At 37.6% G+C, this 20,205-nt stretch overlaps 1 protein-coding gene across 11 annotated transcripts in view; it reads right to left on the bottom strand.

The window, feature by feature from the left end:
- The window catches only part of LOC135208657 (phosphatase and actin regulator 2-like), an 862,479-nt gene that overhangs the window by 353,725 nt on the left and 488,549 nt on the right, over positions 1–20,205 (bottom strand). Inside the window, exon 1 of one of the 11 annotated variants that reach the window (XM_064241065.1) lies at positions 14,656–16,254. The exons of the other annotated variants lie outside the window; for them this stretch is intronic. Within the exon in view, the coding sequence (XP_064097135.1) occupies positions 14,656–15,475 (820 nt within the window). The 5' untranslated portion in view covers positions 15,476–16,254. Of the gene's footprint in view, positions 1–14,655; positions 16,255–20,205 lie in introns of those variants that run through there. 11 annotated transcript variants of the gene reach the window in all.

Below are 20,205 nucleotides of genomic sequence, written 5' to 3'. Positions count from 1 at the left end.
TTCTCGATCATTGACTTTAAAGTGTCGATGGAATTACCATAAATATTGATATTTCACAGCATCGATGGAAACCCATAAAATGTTCACAGTTAAATTGTCAACGCTATAAATATAAACAAGATAATAAAAAAAAAGCTTTTAAAAAATCACAAAACACTGAATATTATTCCTCTATTTAATACAAAAATATATTTAGATTTAGGAATATAATCCCTAAATTTAACAAAGGAATCTATGAAGGCGATTGCTGGCAATGACGAGCTGCACCTCAATGGACTCACTAAGCTATTCCTTCCCGGGGTAATGACTTCACAATGACTTCACCCACTTCTATCACAGGATTCGGACTCTTGCACCAACGATGCCCAAAAGCAGATAAGTTTCATGGCAACAGAATACCCCCTCACACCCAAATTATACAATATATAATATATATATATATATATAGATATATATATATATATATATATAAATAGTTAACAGGACAACTGGTCACAATAAATGAGAGAATAAAACAAAGCATTTCTAATGGTGACCTCTCCCCCACTCCTTGATAGAGAGAGAAAAAAAAAACACACACAATCGGAAAATCAAAGCCAAATATTAACGGCAGCAGTTACCAACTGAGAGAGAGAGAGAGAGAGAGAGAGAGGAAAGTACATGGGGGGCAGGCTAATCAATGGCCTCCCTCTCCATCAGCCATCAATATACCAAAGGGCCCACCTCTCTCTCTCTCTCTCTGCATCAATACATAAAATTCCCCCAACTATAAATGATTCGGCACAATGGTTTAGAGCAGTTAAAGCACGACCCCTTGACACTTGGCTCTGAAAATACCAATGAGGGAGGGAGGTGAGGGGGGGGGGTTAAGGTCAAAGGTCAGTGCCACCAGGATCCTGCAAGACAAAGGGGGGGGGAAGGGGAGGGGAGGGGCTGTTAAATAATTCCGTACCTGATGTATTTAGTCCACCCCCTCAACTGGTTCTCTCTCTCTCTCTCTCTCTCTCTCTCTCTCTCTCGGCGACCCCTTTTACTTTACTGGATCCCGTTAGGTAATGTGCGCTTGCACTTTGGCCGTGAGAGACTCCGTGAATAGATCGAGGCGTGATATTTGCTTATGTTGCTTACCTAACTCGCACACTTTGCTCTCTCTCTCTCTCCTTCTCTCATACGTATATACTATATATATATATATATATATATATATATATATATATATATATGATATAAAAATGCTAACTGAAAAACCACTGTTACTCCGATAGTTTGACAAAATGTTGCTTACTTAACTTGCACACTTTGCTCTCTCTCTCTCTCTCTCTCTCTCTGCTCTTCTCTCTCTCTCTCTTCTCTCTCTCACGGACTATATATATATATATATATATATATATATATATATATATATATATAATATATATATATATATATATATATATAGCATACTTCTTTATACTAACAGAAAAATCACTGTTACACCGATAGTTTGACTTAATAATCTCTATATTATACCTGTTCATTACCATCAATGAACCTCGTCTTAAATAAGACCAACCAACTCACTTCCTTCTTTTTCCTCTCCCAACTGAAAGAGGCCGTGATAAACTACTCGACTTGTAAGCTAAGATGACATCCTTAGCATTGTGACATTCCCCAATTCCACAGAGTCAAAATACGACGGCCTGACTAAAGTCACAACAAAACATCAAAACAAAACAAAACAATTTATTTTTTTTTTTTTTAACACCGACCTCAAATTAGCTGTTTTGATTTTGCCCCTTAAACGTGATCTGTGGTAATTTTGGTAATGTATATCTGGGCGTGTTACTCTACAAAAGCCGAGAGGCATACAGTTTTGATCTTTGTAATGTAATCAAATAATTGTATCGTGTTCGGTAATGTGATCAAATAACTAACTGTATCGTTTTTGGTAGTGTAATTATTAACTGTATCTTAAGTCAGGTGATGTAATTAAATAACTAGTATCTTAAGTTACGTGACATAGTTAAATAACTGTATCATATGTTGGGTTATGTGATTAAACAATTGTATTGTGTTTGGTAAAGCTATCAAATAACTGTTTTATGTAACCAATGTCGTTTGTGGTTAAATAATCAAAAGACGCCTAATAGGGAACTCGAGTGTAGGATTCTGAATAGCCACTTCAACTAATCTCTTAATCCAAAAGTTCTTTATTTCATATTAAGCCTAAACTCTCACACACTGTTTGTAAATAACTTCTAAGTAACCGGAACAATCATTCCAAAAGACGTTAACTAAAGAAAAAATAAAGCTTGACTAAAAAGAGGTATCAGAATAACATTACGTTTGACAAATGAGCTACCGACACTATTTTTATTTTTCCAGAAAGCCTTGGTCCCAAACTCATAACTACTTAAATGTTTATGCTATTCTTCCTTATTTATTTTTATATTTGTTTTTCAACAAATGAAATTTCCCACGGACTTCCTTACAGGAGTATTGTTTTTTTATCCTTACTATAATCATATCTTTCATGTTCCCCTATCAAAACAAAATCTACCTCACCACAAATCAGCTCTCTCGATTAATACTAATATCCCTCAACAGATCACCCAGCATAAGTACTTTTTTTCCACAGTTAGCAACACTAGTAGCCGATCCTTTTCATTAACTGCCCGCGTCCAAACTTCAAGATTAAACATTATACTCGTGCAGAGACTGCTTTGACCCCCGCGGTAGTCTGCAGTTTTGCCGCCCCCCCCCCCCCCCCCCCCCCCCCCCAAACATCTGGAGAATGAAAAACAAACTCCCTTCAATACAGCATTTTCCATAACCTTTCATGACTCATGATAAAACCATAATAAAAACAACCACAGTACTACTTGGCTCACACTACACACTAGTCTTCTTCTGCCATACCGTCTTTCAATTAATACCTTTTAACAAAGAGAATTAATTGCATATCTCACGAGGGCTTCTATCATTCATCTCCACCATGCCTTAGGCTGCATAACCTGCAGTGTCAACCATCCAACCACAATCGGCATTACATAATTCCAATATGGTACCGCTTTCAACTCAGTATCAGAAGCCAGAGTATCTATAAGTTCCGATAATTTGTTTTAAATTCCCCATCAAATAGCAAGAATAACAGACAATTGTTTACGTCATCTGACACAGGTTGTCATGAATCATGACCTTCTTTCATGCTGTGAGAGAGAGAGAGAGAGAGAGAGAACTTTTTTTCCCAAGAAAAGCTGTTAACTACATAATTCAAATGATGCAGATACGAGTGACAATACAGAAGTGCTATCGTCTGTTAACCTCAAATAATTCCTTGTTGACCGAGTTCATTTCCCTTTCTTTACTTGACCTCTAACCCTGACACAAGACGACCCATAATGAAAAGAACGAATCGAAGTTTCTGTTAGTTGAAGACGAAAATTTTAAGTCTTCACAAGTAAAGACATTTCCTCCCGTCCTCCAGGGAAAAGACAGACATCAAGTGTCTTCTGTCATAGTCGAACAAAGAATAGAGTACCTTGGAAAAACAGGACTGATTTGGAGGAACGAGAAAGCCTGTGAAATCGATACCTCTTCAATGACAACGGTACAACGGCATTCCCTCGGGAAACCTATAGTTCTATAGTCATTACTATAGCAATTAGAGCAAGCAAAAGAAAAACTGAACGAGACCCCCAAACCGAAAACAACAGGGAACTCTTGGACACGCGGAGATGAACACGACAGTGTCTACCGCTACACCTACAAGCAATTGCAACGCGGCTGAACAAGAAGATACTGGTGGTAGTGGTGGTAGTAGTGGTGGTGGTGGTGGTAGACCGTGACAGGGAACCTCTCTGGGGACGAACCCCGACCATTTATTATGGGAAACGAATTTAACCATTTTTTTCTTTTTCTTTTACGTTTGAGCAACGTACCTTGTGATCTCTGAGAGAGAGAGAGAGAGAGAGGAGAAGAGAGAGAGAGAGAGTTAGAGAGAGAGCCGGAGGATTGAGAGAAGAGAGGAGAGAGAGGACCTTACCTTACCTTACAGACCTTACAGTTCGTTCGGGTTGCCCCAGGGTCCCTCAGTGTGAGGCGCCTTCTAATGTCTACCAGAGAGTTGCTGTAGTAACATCTTCCGGTATATTTTGCATCTTCCAATCTTGGATGGTCTGGGATGCAGTTTAGATATTTGTCGAGCTTATTCTTAAACACATCTACGCTCACTCCTGATATATTCCTCAGATGAGCTGGCAACGCATTGAATAGACGCTGCATTATCGATGCTGGTGCGTAGTGGATTAATGTCCTGTGTGCTTTCCTTATTTTTCCTGGTATAGTTTTGGGCACTATTAATCTACCTCTGCTTGCTCTTTCTGATATTTTTAGTTCCATGATATTTTCTGTTATTCTTCTATCTGTTTCCATGCCTGAATTATCATGTAGCGTTCTCTTCTTTCTAGATTATATAATTTTAAGGATTGTAGTCTTTCCCAGTAGTCTAGGTCCTTAACTTCTTCTATTCTAGCTGTAAAGGACCTTTGTACACTCTCTATTTGTGCAATATCCTTTTGATAGTGTGGGTACCATATCATATTGCAATATTCAAGTGGACTACGAACATATGTTTTATAAAGCATAATCATGTGTTCAGCTTTTCTTGTTTTGAAGTGCCGTAACAACATTCCCATTTTTGCTTTACATTTTGCCAACAGAATTGCTATTTGATCATTGCATAACTGTTCCTATTCATCATCACACCAAGGTCTTTAACTGCTTCCTTATTTGTGATGTCTCATTATTAGGTCCCTATATGCATATAGCTTTCTTCTCTGTCTCCATAATTTATTGATTCAAATTTATCAGAGTTAAATACCATCCTATTTACCTCTGCCCAATCATATACTTTGTTAAGGTCTCTTTGTAGAGCGTTCCTATCTTCATCACAAGTAATTTCTCTACTTATTCTTGTGTCATCAGCGAAACTACTCACTACCGAATCCTTAACATTACTGTCTATGTCTTCAATCATAATAACATACAATATTGCAGCTAGCACCGTACCTTGTGGCACACCGGATATTACCTTGGTTTCATCCGATTTCTCATCGTTTGCAATAACTATCTGTTTTCTGTTGTGTAAAAATTCTTTTAACCTAGCTTTCCTACTTTATCTACGATATTGTGTTTTCTAATTTTCTTTGCTAATATATTATGGTCTACTTTGTCAAAAGCTTTTGCAAAGTCTAGATAAACCACATCTGTTTCATTTCCGCTTTTCATATTTTTGAATATGTTCTCACGGTGGACTAACAGTTGGGTTTGTGTACTTTTTCCGGGTACGAAACCGTGTTGTCCTATATTAAATAAATTATTTTTTATTAAATGTTTCATAATATTTTTCTTCATTACCCTTTCATACACTTTCATAATATGTGATGTTAGACTCACAGGCCTATAATTACTTGCCTCTAGTCTTGATCCACTTTTGAAAGTAGGGGTGATATATGCTAATTTGTGCTCATCATAAATCTTGCCTGTATCTACACTTTGTCTTAATAATATTGCAAGTGGCTTTGCGATAGAATGAACTACTTTCTTTAACAAAATAGCAGGGACTCCATCCGGCCCTGCAGCAGCTCCATTTTTAATTTCATTAATTGCCTGCACAATATCAGCTTCATTAATTTCTATGTCAGCTAAATATTCACTATTTCGTCCCTTACTTCTATATCATTATCTTCATTATCTATTCTAGGGGTGAATTCTCTCTTATATCGTTCTGCCAGTATGTTTGCAAATTTCTTTTTTTCATTCGTTAATCTCCCTTCAATTCTCAGAGGGCCTATTTTCTATTCTTTTTTATTCATCTTCTTCGCATATGAGTATAATAGTTTGGGGTTTTGCTTGATATTTAATAGGGTTTTTTCTTCCAAGTCCCGTTTTTCATTTTCTTTTGATTGTATAATCTTTTGTTCTGCATTTTCTATCTTACTTTTTAGTTCTATAACTTTCCATGCATTTTTTTTCTTTTGCAAGACCTTTTTTTCACTTTCTGATTTTCTGGAACAAGATCCTTCTGTCTCTTGGTATGCATGAATGATGTTTTACTTTTCTTCTTCGGTATATATTTTTCCACTATTTTCTCCAATATTTATATAATATCTCCGTATTTACCCTTATGTCATCACTTACGAAAATGTTATCCCAATCTTTGTTTAATTCTTCATTAATTTCTGACCATTTTATATTTTTACTGTAGAAGTTGTATTTTCCATATCCTTCCCACTTTTTCATTTCTTGCTTATCTCTATCTTTTCACTTGCTTTGGAATGAAACTGTTTTAATTACTATGACATTATGGTCTGAAATACTCGCATTCCAAACTATTACTTCTTTAACATAATTCATCTCGTTCACAAATACTAGGTCTAAAGTATTTTCCTTTCTTGTTGGCAGGTGATTTATTTGTTGAATGTTGTATTCTAGTAGCATATCTATAGTTTCAAATTGCCTCTATCTTCTGCACTACTATTACTCTCTTTTTTATATGTATAAGTACAACCACAATCTCCTATTCGTTCTTTCCATTCTACGAAAGGAAAGTTGAAGTCACCAGATAGGAGAATAGTCCAGTCCTTGTGATTTCTACATATATCATCCAATTTTTCAATTATTAAGTCAAACTCTTTAGTATTAGGAGGTCTATATATTACTATGTTCATCAATTTTTCAGATTCAAATTCTACCGCTATTAGTTCACATTCTGAGTTACTATATTTCTCATATATTTTTCCTTGTTGTTTTTTGTCTTTCCCATATACTTGCGGTTCCCCCTTGATTCCTATTTTTTCTATCTGATCTATAAGTTTGGAACCCTTTTATTTTGATCATGCATTCCCAGTCTCTTTTGGAAATACCAGGTTTCACTTAATATTCATTATATCTATTTTCTTTTCATTTTGGGTTATTCTTCTAAGTACTCTATTTTTCTTTTGAGTTACTCGTAACTAAACCCTGCGCATTCATCACTATGATGGTTTGCGTGTTTCTCCTTTCATTTAATAATGGTAGTAATAAGGATTTCCCATGTCCTCTTTCTGTTCTGGTATGTTGTTCTTTTTTTCATTTCCAGAAATTCTGACATTAAAAAATCCAACTTTTCCATAATATTTGATCTTCCTTCATCATAATTATTCATTTTGTGTCTGAATCTGCAATTTTCTCCGTTTCTGCAATATCCTCTTGCATAATAAATACAGTTATTATCTCTTGAGTAGAATTTCGGAGCTGATGCTTTGAATTTTTTTGCTGACACCTCTGCATATCTCATTGGTGGTTTGCTTTTCTCTTTTACCTGATATTCTTGATTTCTCTCTTTATTTGTTTCTTTCTTATTTTGGATTTTATTACTTGGTTGGTTATTTATTTGATTATGATTCATGGCTACAGGGTGCATATATTTGCATTTTTTGTCGAACTTACATCCTTTTCCTTCTTTTAGGTTTTTACATATTTTTGGATGCAGATCTCTGCAATCATCCCCATATCCATCTAAGTATGCACATTTACCATATATTTCATAGTTTTGACATATCTTAGGATGTTTGTAGTAACATCTTTCTCCAAATCTGCAATTCCCTCTTTTCAAAAGGTTGCAGATTTTGTCTTTCTTGTCTATTTTTCCTCTTTCCCGTCATTGTGTAGATCTGGGTAGAGCCTCTTCGGGATTTGCTTTTCTGTTGTCATATCGTAATTTATTTCTTCGTAGGTATGCTGCTTGTTTATTGCCTCATATGTAGTATCAATGAGTATCTCTGCATCCATACTTTTATCTTGTTCTTTGTTTTCCTTATTTTTTCTGTCATTTCATTTTGTTTACTTCTCTTCCGTTTCCTCTTCTTCTTTTTCTTCTTCTTCTTCCTCTTCCTCTTCTCTTCATCCTCAACTATTTGTACATTCAATCTTGATTTAATAACATTGTCTATCCATGATAGACATGTTGAACAAAAAATTCTTGTATCTTTTCTCAAATCTTGTATTACCTCAGCACACTGTGGATGGGTCGGAATGTTGCATGCAGCACATTTTCTGATTAGGTTTTGTGGATTGACTATGCTATACCAAACCTTACACAGTTTGCATGCTTTTGGCATTCTTTTTTCCTAATGCATCAATTAGGATATTCACAAGATTCACCTTATTCATTTCTTTGTCGGAATATGTTGGTTTATGTATATTTTCTTTATGAGTCTCTTGACCACTTGGATTTTATTTGGAACTTCTTCAATTATTTTCAAGATGTTTTCATTAGATTTGTTCCAGTTTGAAGGATTATATCCTTCTAATATATCTATGAATGCTTTTGTATCTTTTTGGTTAGGACTGTTGCTGATTTCATAGATGAGAAATGCCAGTTCCCTTCCTGCTACCTCATCGTATTGCGAATTTGCTAAACACGCCAAATTACGCCACCTCTTCCCGCAGTTGGAACTTACTGCCATCTTGTTCCGATTTATAGTATTACACTTGATAAACTAACTTAGAAGACGCTTTATCCTACTATTTTCACACTAATCTTATCACCGATAGTTCACGAACACTTCTAGATATTTCTCAAATTCTAGTCGTATGTTAAACTTGTGATATCTGTTGATTAATCTGACTTCACGCGGGTACGTCTCACCAAGCAAGATGGCTACTACTACTACTACTACTACTACTACTACTACTACTACTACTACGAGAGAGAGAGAGAGAGAGAGAGAGAGAGAGAGAGAGAGAGAGAGGAGAGAGAAAGAAGTTATCAGTAGAAAGAAACTAGTTTCACTCATACTTGATTTACTCATATAAATAAACGAATTAATATATAAAAAAATAAATAAAAGTTTGTATTAACTTATAACCGAAGGACAGCAAGTTTAAATTAATTTTGTAAAAATAATCACAATCAGTCGCAACGAAATCTAAATTCCTTTTATTTTAAAACTAATCAAAATAACTGAGAGCAACATATAAAAAATTCAGTTTTTAAACTAATCGCAATCACTTATATAAACATTTAAACTTATTTTTAAACTCATTCCAATCACTTATAGTAACATCAAAGTTCATTTTATAAACTCATCACAATCAGTAAATTATAAAACCAATAATTTACCTGCAACATACAGTATAAAGACTGAACCCACGAAAATATATAACCACCTCTTTTTCTTTTTGGCTCTCTTATTCGCCCCACCCCCCCCCCCCCCCCCCCCCCCCAAAAAAAAAAAAAAAAAAATCGAGAGCAAGTTACCCAATATTCCTAAAAATCAATAAATAAAAAATAAAAAACTACGACTCGGAGAAGAAGCAGAATGTGATTTATTTACCTCAGAAGCAAAATCACTCGAACCAGCACAAAAAAAAAAAAGAAAAAAAAAAAATCCCGAAAATCTTCAGGTGGGAGCGAAGTGTGAGAAAACGGGAGCGACAATTCCTGCAGTAGTTTCACGTCCACCGGAATTCAATACAATCAAGGTTTGGCTAAATGGGTTTTACAGCTACTGCAACAAGAGACACTTTCAAGCATTCTTTTTAACCCCCCCCCCCCCGCTTCTTCTGGGCCCCTCCATGTTTTGGAATTTCGAGAGACGGGACAGTTGGAAATATTTTAATTCGAAGCTGATGAAGAATAGTGTATTGAGAACTTAAACGTATATTATCTACAATCTGTCATTTAAACACAACTATTTCATCAGATGAACGAGTAAAGAGTAGCTTTTAAAATAAAACCCGAAGGAAGAAATAAATGATTTAAATATTCATATACCCCAATAACTGATCGTCAAAAAAATAAGTAAAACAATACGTAATAATTTATACAGAATTGCATCAAAGCCACAAACGTTATTCTCTCCCCTATGACGGGGGCATTGGCTTATAGTAAAATATATATATATAAATAAATAAATAACGTGTAATTGTAATTTCAATCATACATAAACGTATATATCATCATCAGAGGATAAAAGTCACCACTGCTACATACATAAAAAGTTTACTAAGCTACTCACATTACTTGGTCCTCATAGGACCTATTCAAACATTCCCGAAAATATTATCTGAATAACGTTTTAGCTAAAACAAATTAAGTCCAACGACCAGACTGCTCATGTCGAAAAGACAAAGGTGCATCCAGGCCATGAGGCCAACGATGCCAAAGAGCCTTCAGAAAAGTCCTCCTGAAGGAGGCACCACCTGACGTCCTCTCTTATTGATTGAGCCGCGGCAATCGAAAATTTAAGAAGGAGATGACCTGGATGGATAAAAGGATGCTCTCTCTCTCTCTCTCTCTCTACTGGAATTGTCAAAAGCTTATTCTTTTTTTTTTCCCCTTGCGAAATAATAATAGATTCTTTCAGAAACCGCTCTCTCTCTCCTTTGGAATTCGCAACAGCTCATTATTGATTCTTATTCTTGGCGAAAGAAAAAAAAAACCATTGTGAATTAAGTTCAAAGCGAACACGGACTAGCTCGATCAAACTTCCGTGAACATGAACTTTTTTCGTATAATGAATTCCACAGATATTACATTGAAGTAATAACAAACACTTATTAAACACAATACAAGGAAAGTGTTGCTACAATAACGAAGTGTTCCATATAATTTTGCAAAGAAACATTAACGAATAAAAACAATAAAAAAAATATAAACTCTTTGTGACTCAGTTACGACTTATAAGCACACCTCCCACAGCAAGAGTGTTTCCATGAATCAACCAACAAATGCTTTAAAGACAACTACAGCCTCAGATACGTTTTGAGATGCGCTGGTCCTGTGGAGAAACCGGAGGAGTAAGGAGTTGCAAGGATTAGGATGTCTTAAAGACTTGTTGAATTTAATTGAATATAGAATTTAGGTAAAACAGCCAAGCACTGGGACCTATAAGGTCATTCAGCGCTGAAACGGAAACTGACAGTATAAAAAGTTTGAAAGGTGAAACAGGAGGAAAACCTCAAAGCAGTTGCACTATGAATCAATTGTTATGAGAGGGTGGAAAGTAAGATGGAAGAAAGAATATGAAAGGAGATAAAGTAAAAGGAACGAAAGGGGTTGCAGCTGAGGGCCGAAGACACGCTGAAAAGAACCTAAAGTAATGCCTACAGTGCACCGCATGAGGTGCACTGACAGCACTAGCCCCCTACGGGATCAAAGACTTGTTAGTCCATCCGAGGAGACATCATATGCTCACTTATCTCTAGAAGCAGGTTTTACTGTTCATTCACAGTGTCCTAATGATTTTATCTAGCTTTCTTTTAAACTTTTCCACACTGTTGTTGTTTACAACTTCTGGTGGCAGTTTATTCCAAGTGAAGAAGATCCCGCAATGAGATGTGATGTATCTCTTCAGCTCTAGTTTCCATCCAAGGACCTTAATATTCAGAAGCCTCTTATTAAACATAAAAATTATCATCACTAAAGTGATAAATCAACCCCTATTAAAACTATTAACACACTCATCCAACGAGAGAGAGAGAGAGAGAGAGAGAAGGAGAGAGAGAGAGATTAATAACAATGACATCCTCCATCATCACCGGGAGATGGTAAGTGAAGCCTACAGCACCTCTTCCTTTTCAATGTACAAGTGGATAAATATAGTGACAGACCGGGAAGGCTTCGTTCTCTCTCTCTCTCTCTCTCTCTCTCTCTCTCTCTCTCTCTCTCTCTCTCTCTCTCTCAGAACAAGTAACAAGTGTTCTGACAACTTGTGCAAAGTTTATTTTTATATAGAAAAAACGTGCCTGGTTAACAAAAATGACTCAAAATTTATACAGTACGGTTACATGTAAGTCCTACAACATACGACCTAATTGAGTAAGGCAAACTACTAAACAGACACGTAAGTTTATAGGCAATAATAATAATAATAATAATAATAACAGTTGGTTAGTAAAACTCATAACTGTCAACCCATTATATGAATATTAATTAGCAGTTAATTACCATCTTACCTAATGCCTGACCTACCAGTAGAAGGTAAAAAAATAAATAGATAAATAAATAAATAAACTTTTACGGAACCAACTGTTCACACTCAAGTTCATGCTGCTATCATTCCTAGTTCCCGAAGGATTAACAACGCCAATTACAACTTGTGATTTAATTAGCAAGTTACGAAGCACCTGGAACTATAGGACTGTGGGCAGGAAACACAGACGAGGAGCAATTCCTCCAACTTCAAAAAAGCCTCGATACTGTACACTGTAGGACCTACTACGTGTGGCGACTACCTTCAAAATTGAATTTCTAAGTTGACAGCCAAACCCGGAGATAAACTTAATTAACAACGCCGAATTAAGGAAATTACATATTAGCTATGCTAATTACAATGTCCACTGAATCGATTTCGGATGTGCGTCACCACTACTATTAATTATTAAGATTATAAAATGATTCTGAATGAAGCCCGGCGATCGCCAGCTGCAGCTGTTTTGTCATTCAAAGTACCTGTGTGTGAAGTCTACATGATTCTCTCTCTCTCTCTCTCTCTCTCTCTCTCTCTCTCTTCTCTCTCTCTCTCTCTAGAGAAGGGGAATTAAAAAGTTTCATAGCTGAATAAGGAAAGAATAATTTTAAATGTTCATTCTAAACTTACTAGTTTCAAGTCAAACCAACAATATCTAATAAATAAATAAAATTATATATATATATATATATATATATATATATATATATATATATATATAAATTATTTACAGTCGTGTTTTGCAGTGATGTTGCTTTTCAAGATAAAATGTACAATATGAATGCGACCATACTTTTATAATGTACCACTTAAGCTTCGATTAATAAAAAAAAATAGTTTTTCTTTGGTGGATTATTGTACAACAAATTCCATGATAAAATCCTTCCCATTTTCATATGTATTATTTTCTTTGCTTCCCAAATATTCGCAACTTAATAAGAATCAAAATCAAACCTAGTTTTCTATTGTTACTGTGAGCTTTAAAATAAAACTTGTAATAAATTATCTTAATACATTTTCAAACTGTAGATGAATTTGGGAGCTGATGACACATTAAATAAGGTATCAATTTTAAACTACATTATAAAACTTATTACAAGAACGGGAATCTCCAAAAGCAAATAAATGATTGTACCCATATTATTTAACAGCTATATCAAAAGCAAGTGACTTTTCCCAAATTACAGACAATTATATCAAACGCAAGTGACTTTTCTCAAGTAGACAATTATATCAAAAGCAAGAGACTTTTCCCAAGCTATAGAAAATTACATCAAAAGCAAGTGGCTAACCAAATCGTAAACAGTTAGTATATCAAAGCAGGTAAATGTAACCAAACCAAATTATAGTTATATACTACAAAACAAGTGACTGTACCCAAGTTAACAGTTATATCAAAAGCAAGTAAATGTAACCAAATTATAAATTTACATCTAAAACAAGCGACTGTACCCAAGTACTTGGCAGATATAACAAAAGCTGGTGACTATACCCAAGTTACAGACATATTTCGAAACGCCCTATCAGTTTCGTTCAGTGCAACTGGTACAAGAGAGCACACTAGTCACGGTAGTGCCTTTAACTTGACATGCACAGCATTGAACGCCAATACAAAATTAACGATTGCGCATACATTAAGTATTAGCACAAGAGCCTGCAAAATAATAAGCCATGTCTTTGAAAATTTTAATATCATTGCAAAAAAAATTTTTTTTTTTTACTAGGATCTACCTAATCAGTAAAGATGTATAAATATTTTTCTGAATACATAGTTTAGTTAAATGCCACAAAAAAGGGTCAAATTACCTTTTCTTTTTTATCTTGAAAATAGCAGCCACAAAAATCACATACGTTACGAGAGCATTCATGTGTGTAAGACACCCCCCCCACATGATGACTTTAGTTTACTACTTGTAGGCATGACTACTGCATAAAGTAAGTCTAACAGACCAGCAATTTCATGCCCCAACTAAAGAATAGTTAAGCATTTTACAATTTATTCTCATTACCATCAAAATAATCTTTTTCCAATTAGGCTACTGGACAATTTTTACGCAAGTTTTCTCATCCTCACGTCATTATTCCCAAATCCCCTTGTATTAACATCATTTATCGCTCCCTTTTCCTCTTTTCATTCACATAAATGCAAAATGCCCTCATGACTGGATTCCTCAATTTCTTATCACATTAATTTGGTCCAAGTTGCTATTGGTATCCAGGCTACTACTCCAGCACAAGTTCAAATTAAAAACCGGATCTACTACATTTTAAGGATTTCCTCCAAAGCCTTCCAACAACAGACAATCCATAGAGTTCTGGGTAATCATGATGATGATGTCATTATAATATGCAAACTTAAATAAAAAAAATTCTTCCTGTTACTCGAACTTAAACATATAAAATTCAATTAAACTTCTTCGCAACTTCGCATGGAGTTTATCGTGTAGATTGTAGAACAAACTAATTCTAATCTTTTGTTTTTCCTACAAACCATGGTCGTCTCTTAACCATCTGCTGGCTACAAAAAGAGAAAAAACGACGGAAAACAATTCAGCTAAACCTTGAAATGAGGAGACTCCCGCTATCCTGCTCAATATAATAACGGAAATAAAAACCAAAATGTAAAAGAATTTCATAATAAGCAATACATAACCCTCACCTTTATTTCCCTTGGTGGCATTGATAATGTCAGAGAGTGAGAGTGAAGTAGACTTCGTAACGATGGATGTCGTATTGCTGGTGGGCGACGGCGTGGTCGGCGACGTAGGGTCTCCGAGACTGCCGTCGACGTCGCCCTTGAGCTTGCCCGCCTTCTGAGGCCCACCTCCCAGGAACTCGCTCAGGCTCAAGGTGGAGGCGATGAGCTGACGCTTCTCCTGGAAGTTGAGTTGGTCGAGGGAGTTGGACCTGATGGTGGGCGCCGGTTTGGTGGTGGCTGTGGCCGTGGTGGTTCTCGTGGGCGACGACGTGTCTATGAAAACAGAGTTCATCTTCAGTGACATGGCGGCGACTCCCGGAGTGGCGGGAGTGCTCGCCGAGGAGTGAGGCGAAGGGACACCACAACTACTACTACTACAGCCGGCAGTGTGGTGACTCTCACACGCTGCTGATGACAACAGAGGGTTGTTGGATGTGGGCGTGCTGCTGCTGCTGCTGCTGACAGAGGCGGCGGCGGCGGAGGAGGACAAAGGCAGGGTTGAGGAAGCGTAGCTGGTGCCCGTGGCCAAAGCCTCTGCCATCCAGTTAGCGTACGATTCTCCTGGCGGGGATACCGACGACGAGGATGCGAAGTAAGGGAAGGATGGAGGGGAGGAAGAGGCGGAGGGGGAGGAAGAAGCTCCTACCGCCCACCCACCACCTTCATCGTCATCGTCTTCGTCGTCGCCTCCCCCAGCGTTGTGCGCGTGGTGGTGATGGTAGTGACACTCGCCTCTACCCTGATATCGACCTCCCGATCTCTGGTGATGACCTCCCCACATCCAACAGAAGGGGCGGCAGCTGACCTCTGCAGACTTTCAGGTGACCATCGCTGTAGTAGCCATCCTCAGCAGCAGAGGCGTAAGGACACGACACCAAAGCACACCATAACTTCCACGTGACTGAATTCCTTCTTTTTACCCGAGAGAAAACAATATTCACAGAATGAACACAACACACGGAATAACAAAACAAAACTTCGAAAAAATCTTTTTATCCAAACTGCATCAAAACTCACTCGGGGTCAAGAACAACTTGAAAACTAACGGAAAACCTCGTGTGCTTGGAAAAAAAAAACGAAAAAAAAAAAAAAAAAAAAACTGACCAACTCAGAAACCGACACTATTCTCGAATTTGGTTTTTGGGCCGAACCACCTGAGGATCAGAGACAACGTGATATCGTTATGAGATATATAGACAACTACATCCACCAACACCTATAGCAGATGATGTGAGATGGAGGGAGGTTGGTGGTGGGGGTGGAGGTGAGGAACAGGGGGAGGAGGAGGACCACTGCCCGCCTCTCAACACAAAACCCAACTTCACACACACACAAATAACGCCTCTTTCTCTCACCACTATTAAGAGACCCTTTTGATATCACGATCGAGAAAACACTTTAAACCTCGTGGATCACATCATCCAAATGACACACGGTACATCGGCGATAACTTTTCGAAAGCGGTAAGCGATACAAGATCCTTAAAATATGCTGATGGAGAGAAGAACGTTATGGACTCCCTACTCATCACACGTTCAACACCACACTGACTCACGCGCGCCTCCTCCTCTTACTGTGTAACAGCCGCTCGCGCTCTCACTCACTCACTCACTCGCACTCACCACCCCAAACCCCATCTATCCATCCAACCCTTGCCATTTCCCTGTGTAACGTTACTTTACACCCAACGTTTCCACATAATGAATCCCCAGAATGACACTCCTGCGCTGGAATACTTCGCGCGTAGGTCTACCAACATCTGTTTATAAAGCGACCGAGAAAAACTTCCGAAGTGTGACCTAGGCCCAAGTTCCAAGTAATGCCCTGGATGACTTGCTATTGCTGGCGGTAGTTCCTGAACACCACTATGAAAGGGGGAAGTTTTCACGGATAGAAATCATGATTTGTCTTTATTCATCAAACTAAGAAGTACATAGATCGAGCTGAACTTAAAAGTCTAAATAAAGAAGATGAATCAGGGCAGATACGGACAGATTTTCAGATTAACAGCAACGACGCGGTGTCCATGCAACCAGTGGTAGTCTCTCCCTCTTTCTCTCCCTTCTCACCCAACCATCCTCCACCGACCAAAGAGCACAAACTCCCCCACCTGTCTCTTCTCACCCGCTATTACCCCAAACCCCATGCTACCACTAGTATCACCTCCCCCCGTCCCCTCCCTGTCCCATTTCTCTATCGAACTCGACGATAACTTCGAGAGGTTCGAAACTTGCCCGGGGCGATTACTATTCCGGTTCTCTGCATGCAAATGCATACGCAGTTAACTATTAAAAACAATCATAAACATCACAACAATCCTACAAAAAAGATCTGTTTGATTTCTTCCTTCAAAAAAGAACTTCCCGGCTCAGAACCGTCCCGCGTAAACGCCACTTCCCCCTACCCCTCCCCCACTTCCTCCCCATCTCCTCCCTGCCCAACAACCTCACACAAGACAGACTCCCCAATGGGGCCTGCGGGTTCCCCACATCTTCAAGAAACTGCGCATCAGTTCATAAAAAGGTAATTTGTGTGCTTTCCCGAGAAGTGCAGTCTGAACAAGGTTGCCTTACACCATTCTAAGAGTTCACTGTAAGGACGCGGAACACTAAACTTCACTTTAACAGCGGCCAAGACGAGGTAAAGGCTGAATGAAGTAGACAACTTTTCAAATCGAAACCTCGCGCTGGAAGTTCTCCGCCAGGGTGCGCATAGAGAGTTGAACCATATTTGAAAATGAAGACAATTACACCAACGCAACTTACGATTTAAATCATTTTAATATGGACAACGCAAGGAAACATTTCCTTGTCTTCTGAATCGAAAATGTACGCATTAACAAACGTAGAGGGATCTTCAGTCTAGGGTGAAGTGAAGAGGGAGAGAGAGGAGGAGAATTATGCCGTATGAGGGAAGTAGGGGAGGAAGTGGTACAGTGAGGGAGGGAGGGAGGGCAAACACAGACCTTCTCCCTACGTACTCACAGGTACTCGAACGGCTACGCCGCGGAGTAATTACGCCCAGGACTTGTTTTCCCCCCTTTGTGTTATATAACGAAAAAATTTTCTCGGGTGAATTTGCGTACGCGGCCAATTGAGTAACATTAGAAAGTGAGAAGATGAGTCAACTACGGCAGGAAGGAAATATGCAGCTAATTACCGTACAATTATCAGTCTAATTTTGGAAATACTAAGCGCCCAAACTTTATCCTGTCACAGAGATTTCCGAAACGCACAAAATAAATAAATAAATAAAAGACACAGGTTCTAGAAACTATATCTTCTCTTCTTAATCTAACGTCTTTTCTAGTCTTACAGTACACAAAACATCGTTTATTATTAGTCTTTACTCCTAGAAGATAAACGTTACTAAATTCCGACATATCGAACCATGATAAAAACAGATCACGTTCGGAGTGCCGTCCTGTTCATTAGAATGCACGCTTCTCTCTCTCTCTCTCTCTCACACACACACACATATATATATGTGTGTGTGTGTGTCTAACAAAAGGAGCCCATAAAATAACGCCAAAATATAGAGAGAAAAATACTATCTTTCAGAGACTATTTTTCACTCTATATTTTGGCGTTTTTATGGGCTCCTTTTATTAGATGGAATTCTGTTGTAACAGAACATTTTTACCAGTTACACACACACACACACACACACACACACACATATATATATATATATATATATATATATATATATATATATATATATATATATATATATATATAAGACAGTGTATGAGAGAGAGAGTGAACAAAATCCTCCTCCTGCCAAAAATAAATAAATAAATAAAAATAATACACCGCATGAGCTGGCTGACGCAAGGAACATCCCAAAAATGAAGCAAGCAATGGCGGGGAAAGTAATACTAAAAACGTACCCAGGGCCTTAAAGCAGGACATTAGAATGGACTTGTGTGCTTATGTCGGGAAATATAACTAGAGCGGTCACACAAGCTGGTGCAGTTTTTTTTTTCTTTTTTTAACAAGTGTCTGCAAGGTGACCCGGGTAATACAAAGTAACCTAAACATTTTCTTCTTATTGATGATGCAATGCACAGAGATGATGACTTTAAAGTTTTCCTCAAACGTCCGCACTTCAACTGAAGGACTTTGACCACTGAATGATTCAAGGCTCAGACGCAGTTATGCCACAGCCACAATCATCATCACTAACAAAAACACCATCATCATATTCATCTTATCTTCAGCATGACATAATCCCAAGGGAGTCATTACTGCTGCCCCTCAGGTTTATGAAGTCCACCTCTTGAGGTGTTCATACATCAACAGTGTCTGACCCTAATATAAAAAACGGTTCATAGCAAGAAAGACCTTTGATAGCTACAAATTACCACAGTTAAGGAACGGAAAAAAAAATGTTTTTTTTTAAACAAGAAATACCTTTGATAACTACACATTACCACAGTTAAGGAACGGAAAAAATGTTTTTCAAAACAAAAGTAACTTTGATAACTACATACCGAAAGCATAAAGACAATAAGAAACGGAAAAATGCTTCTTAACATAAAAAATACTTTCGATAACGAGACCTCAAAACCATTAACACAGTTAAGAAACGGAAAATGAGACAGATCATCAACATCAGAATGGGGAATTCTTTATGATGACTCGAGATTAGGGCAACTTCAAGCGCGAGTAAATGTATTTGGTGTGGGCTGCAGACAGTCTATCAGTTCACAAGGTTTTAAACGATGTTACGCTACTCAACAATCACATACACACACACACATATTAAAAAGGCAAACAAACGCAGAACCTACAAGATAAAACAAACAGCCGTCTCGTCATTTCTTGCATGGGCCAATTTCATGGAGACTGGTTACTCAAAAAGGCTCCCAATGCAAAAGATTAAGAAGGAATAAAAAGAATGTTAAATCTTTATCTTCCCCTAAATGGAAAAGACTGGGCTCTCTCTCTCTCTGTCTCTCTCTCTCTCTCTCTCATATACAAGCCTCAAATAGAAATACACAGAGAACAAGTACCTATTACGTTATAACATACTACCGAAGAAATTCAAATGCACTAAAATAAATCGTATTAACCCACATTACGCAATTACAATTTAGCAAGTGAGGTAATATGTATGATGTGTGAGAGAGAGAGAGAGAGAGAGAGAGAGAGAGAGAGAGAGAGAGAGAGAGAGAGAGACGTCTCGGCAGGCGGCTTGTCTAAAGAAGGAAAACCTTCAGGAACGTGATTCGGTCACGCTATAGGAAATATTGCTCAGTCATCCCGTTACAGTGATCTCAAACACCAACGAACTGTATAGTGATCTCAACCGCAAATAAATTAAATAGTGATGTGAAACGCCAACAAATTATAGTGATCTCAAACGCCAAACTGTATGGTGTGATCTCAAATGCCAACTAAATGTAATGTGATCTTAAACTCCCGCAAACTGTGAAGTGTGATCTCAAACGTCCACAAATCTTATAGTGATCTCAAATGCCCACAAGCTGTATAGTGATATCTCAAA

Source organism: Macrobrachium nipponense, chromosome 35, assembly GCF_015104395.2.
Source record: "Macrobrachium nipponense isolate FS-2020 chromosome 35, ASM1510439v2, whole genome shotgun sequence".
Lineage (NCBI taxonomy): Eukaryota > Metazoa > Arthropoda > Malacostraca > Decapoda > Palaemonidae > Macrobrachium > Macrobrachium nipponense.
This window is presented reverse-complemented; position numbering and strand designations above follow the sequence as displayed.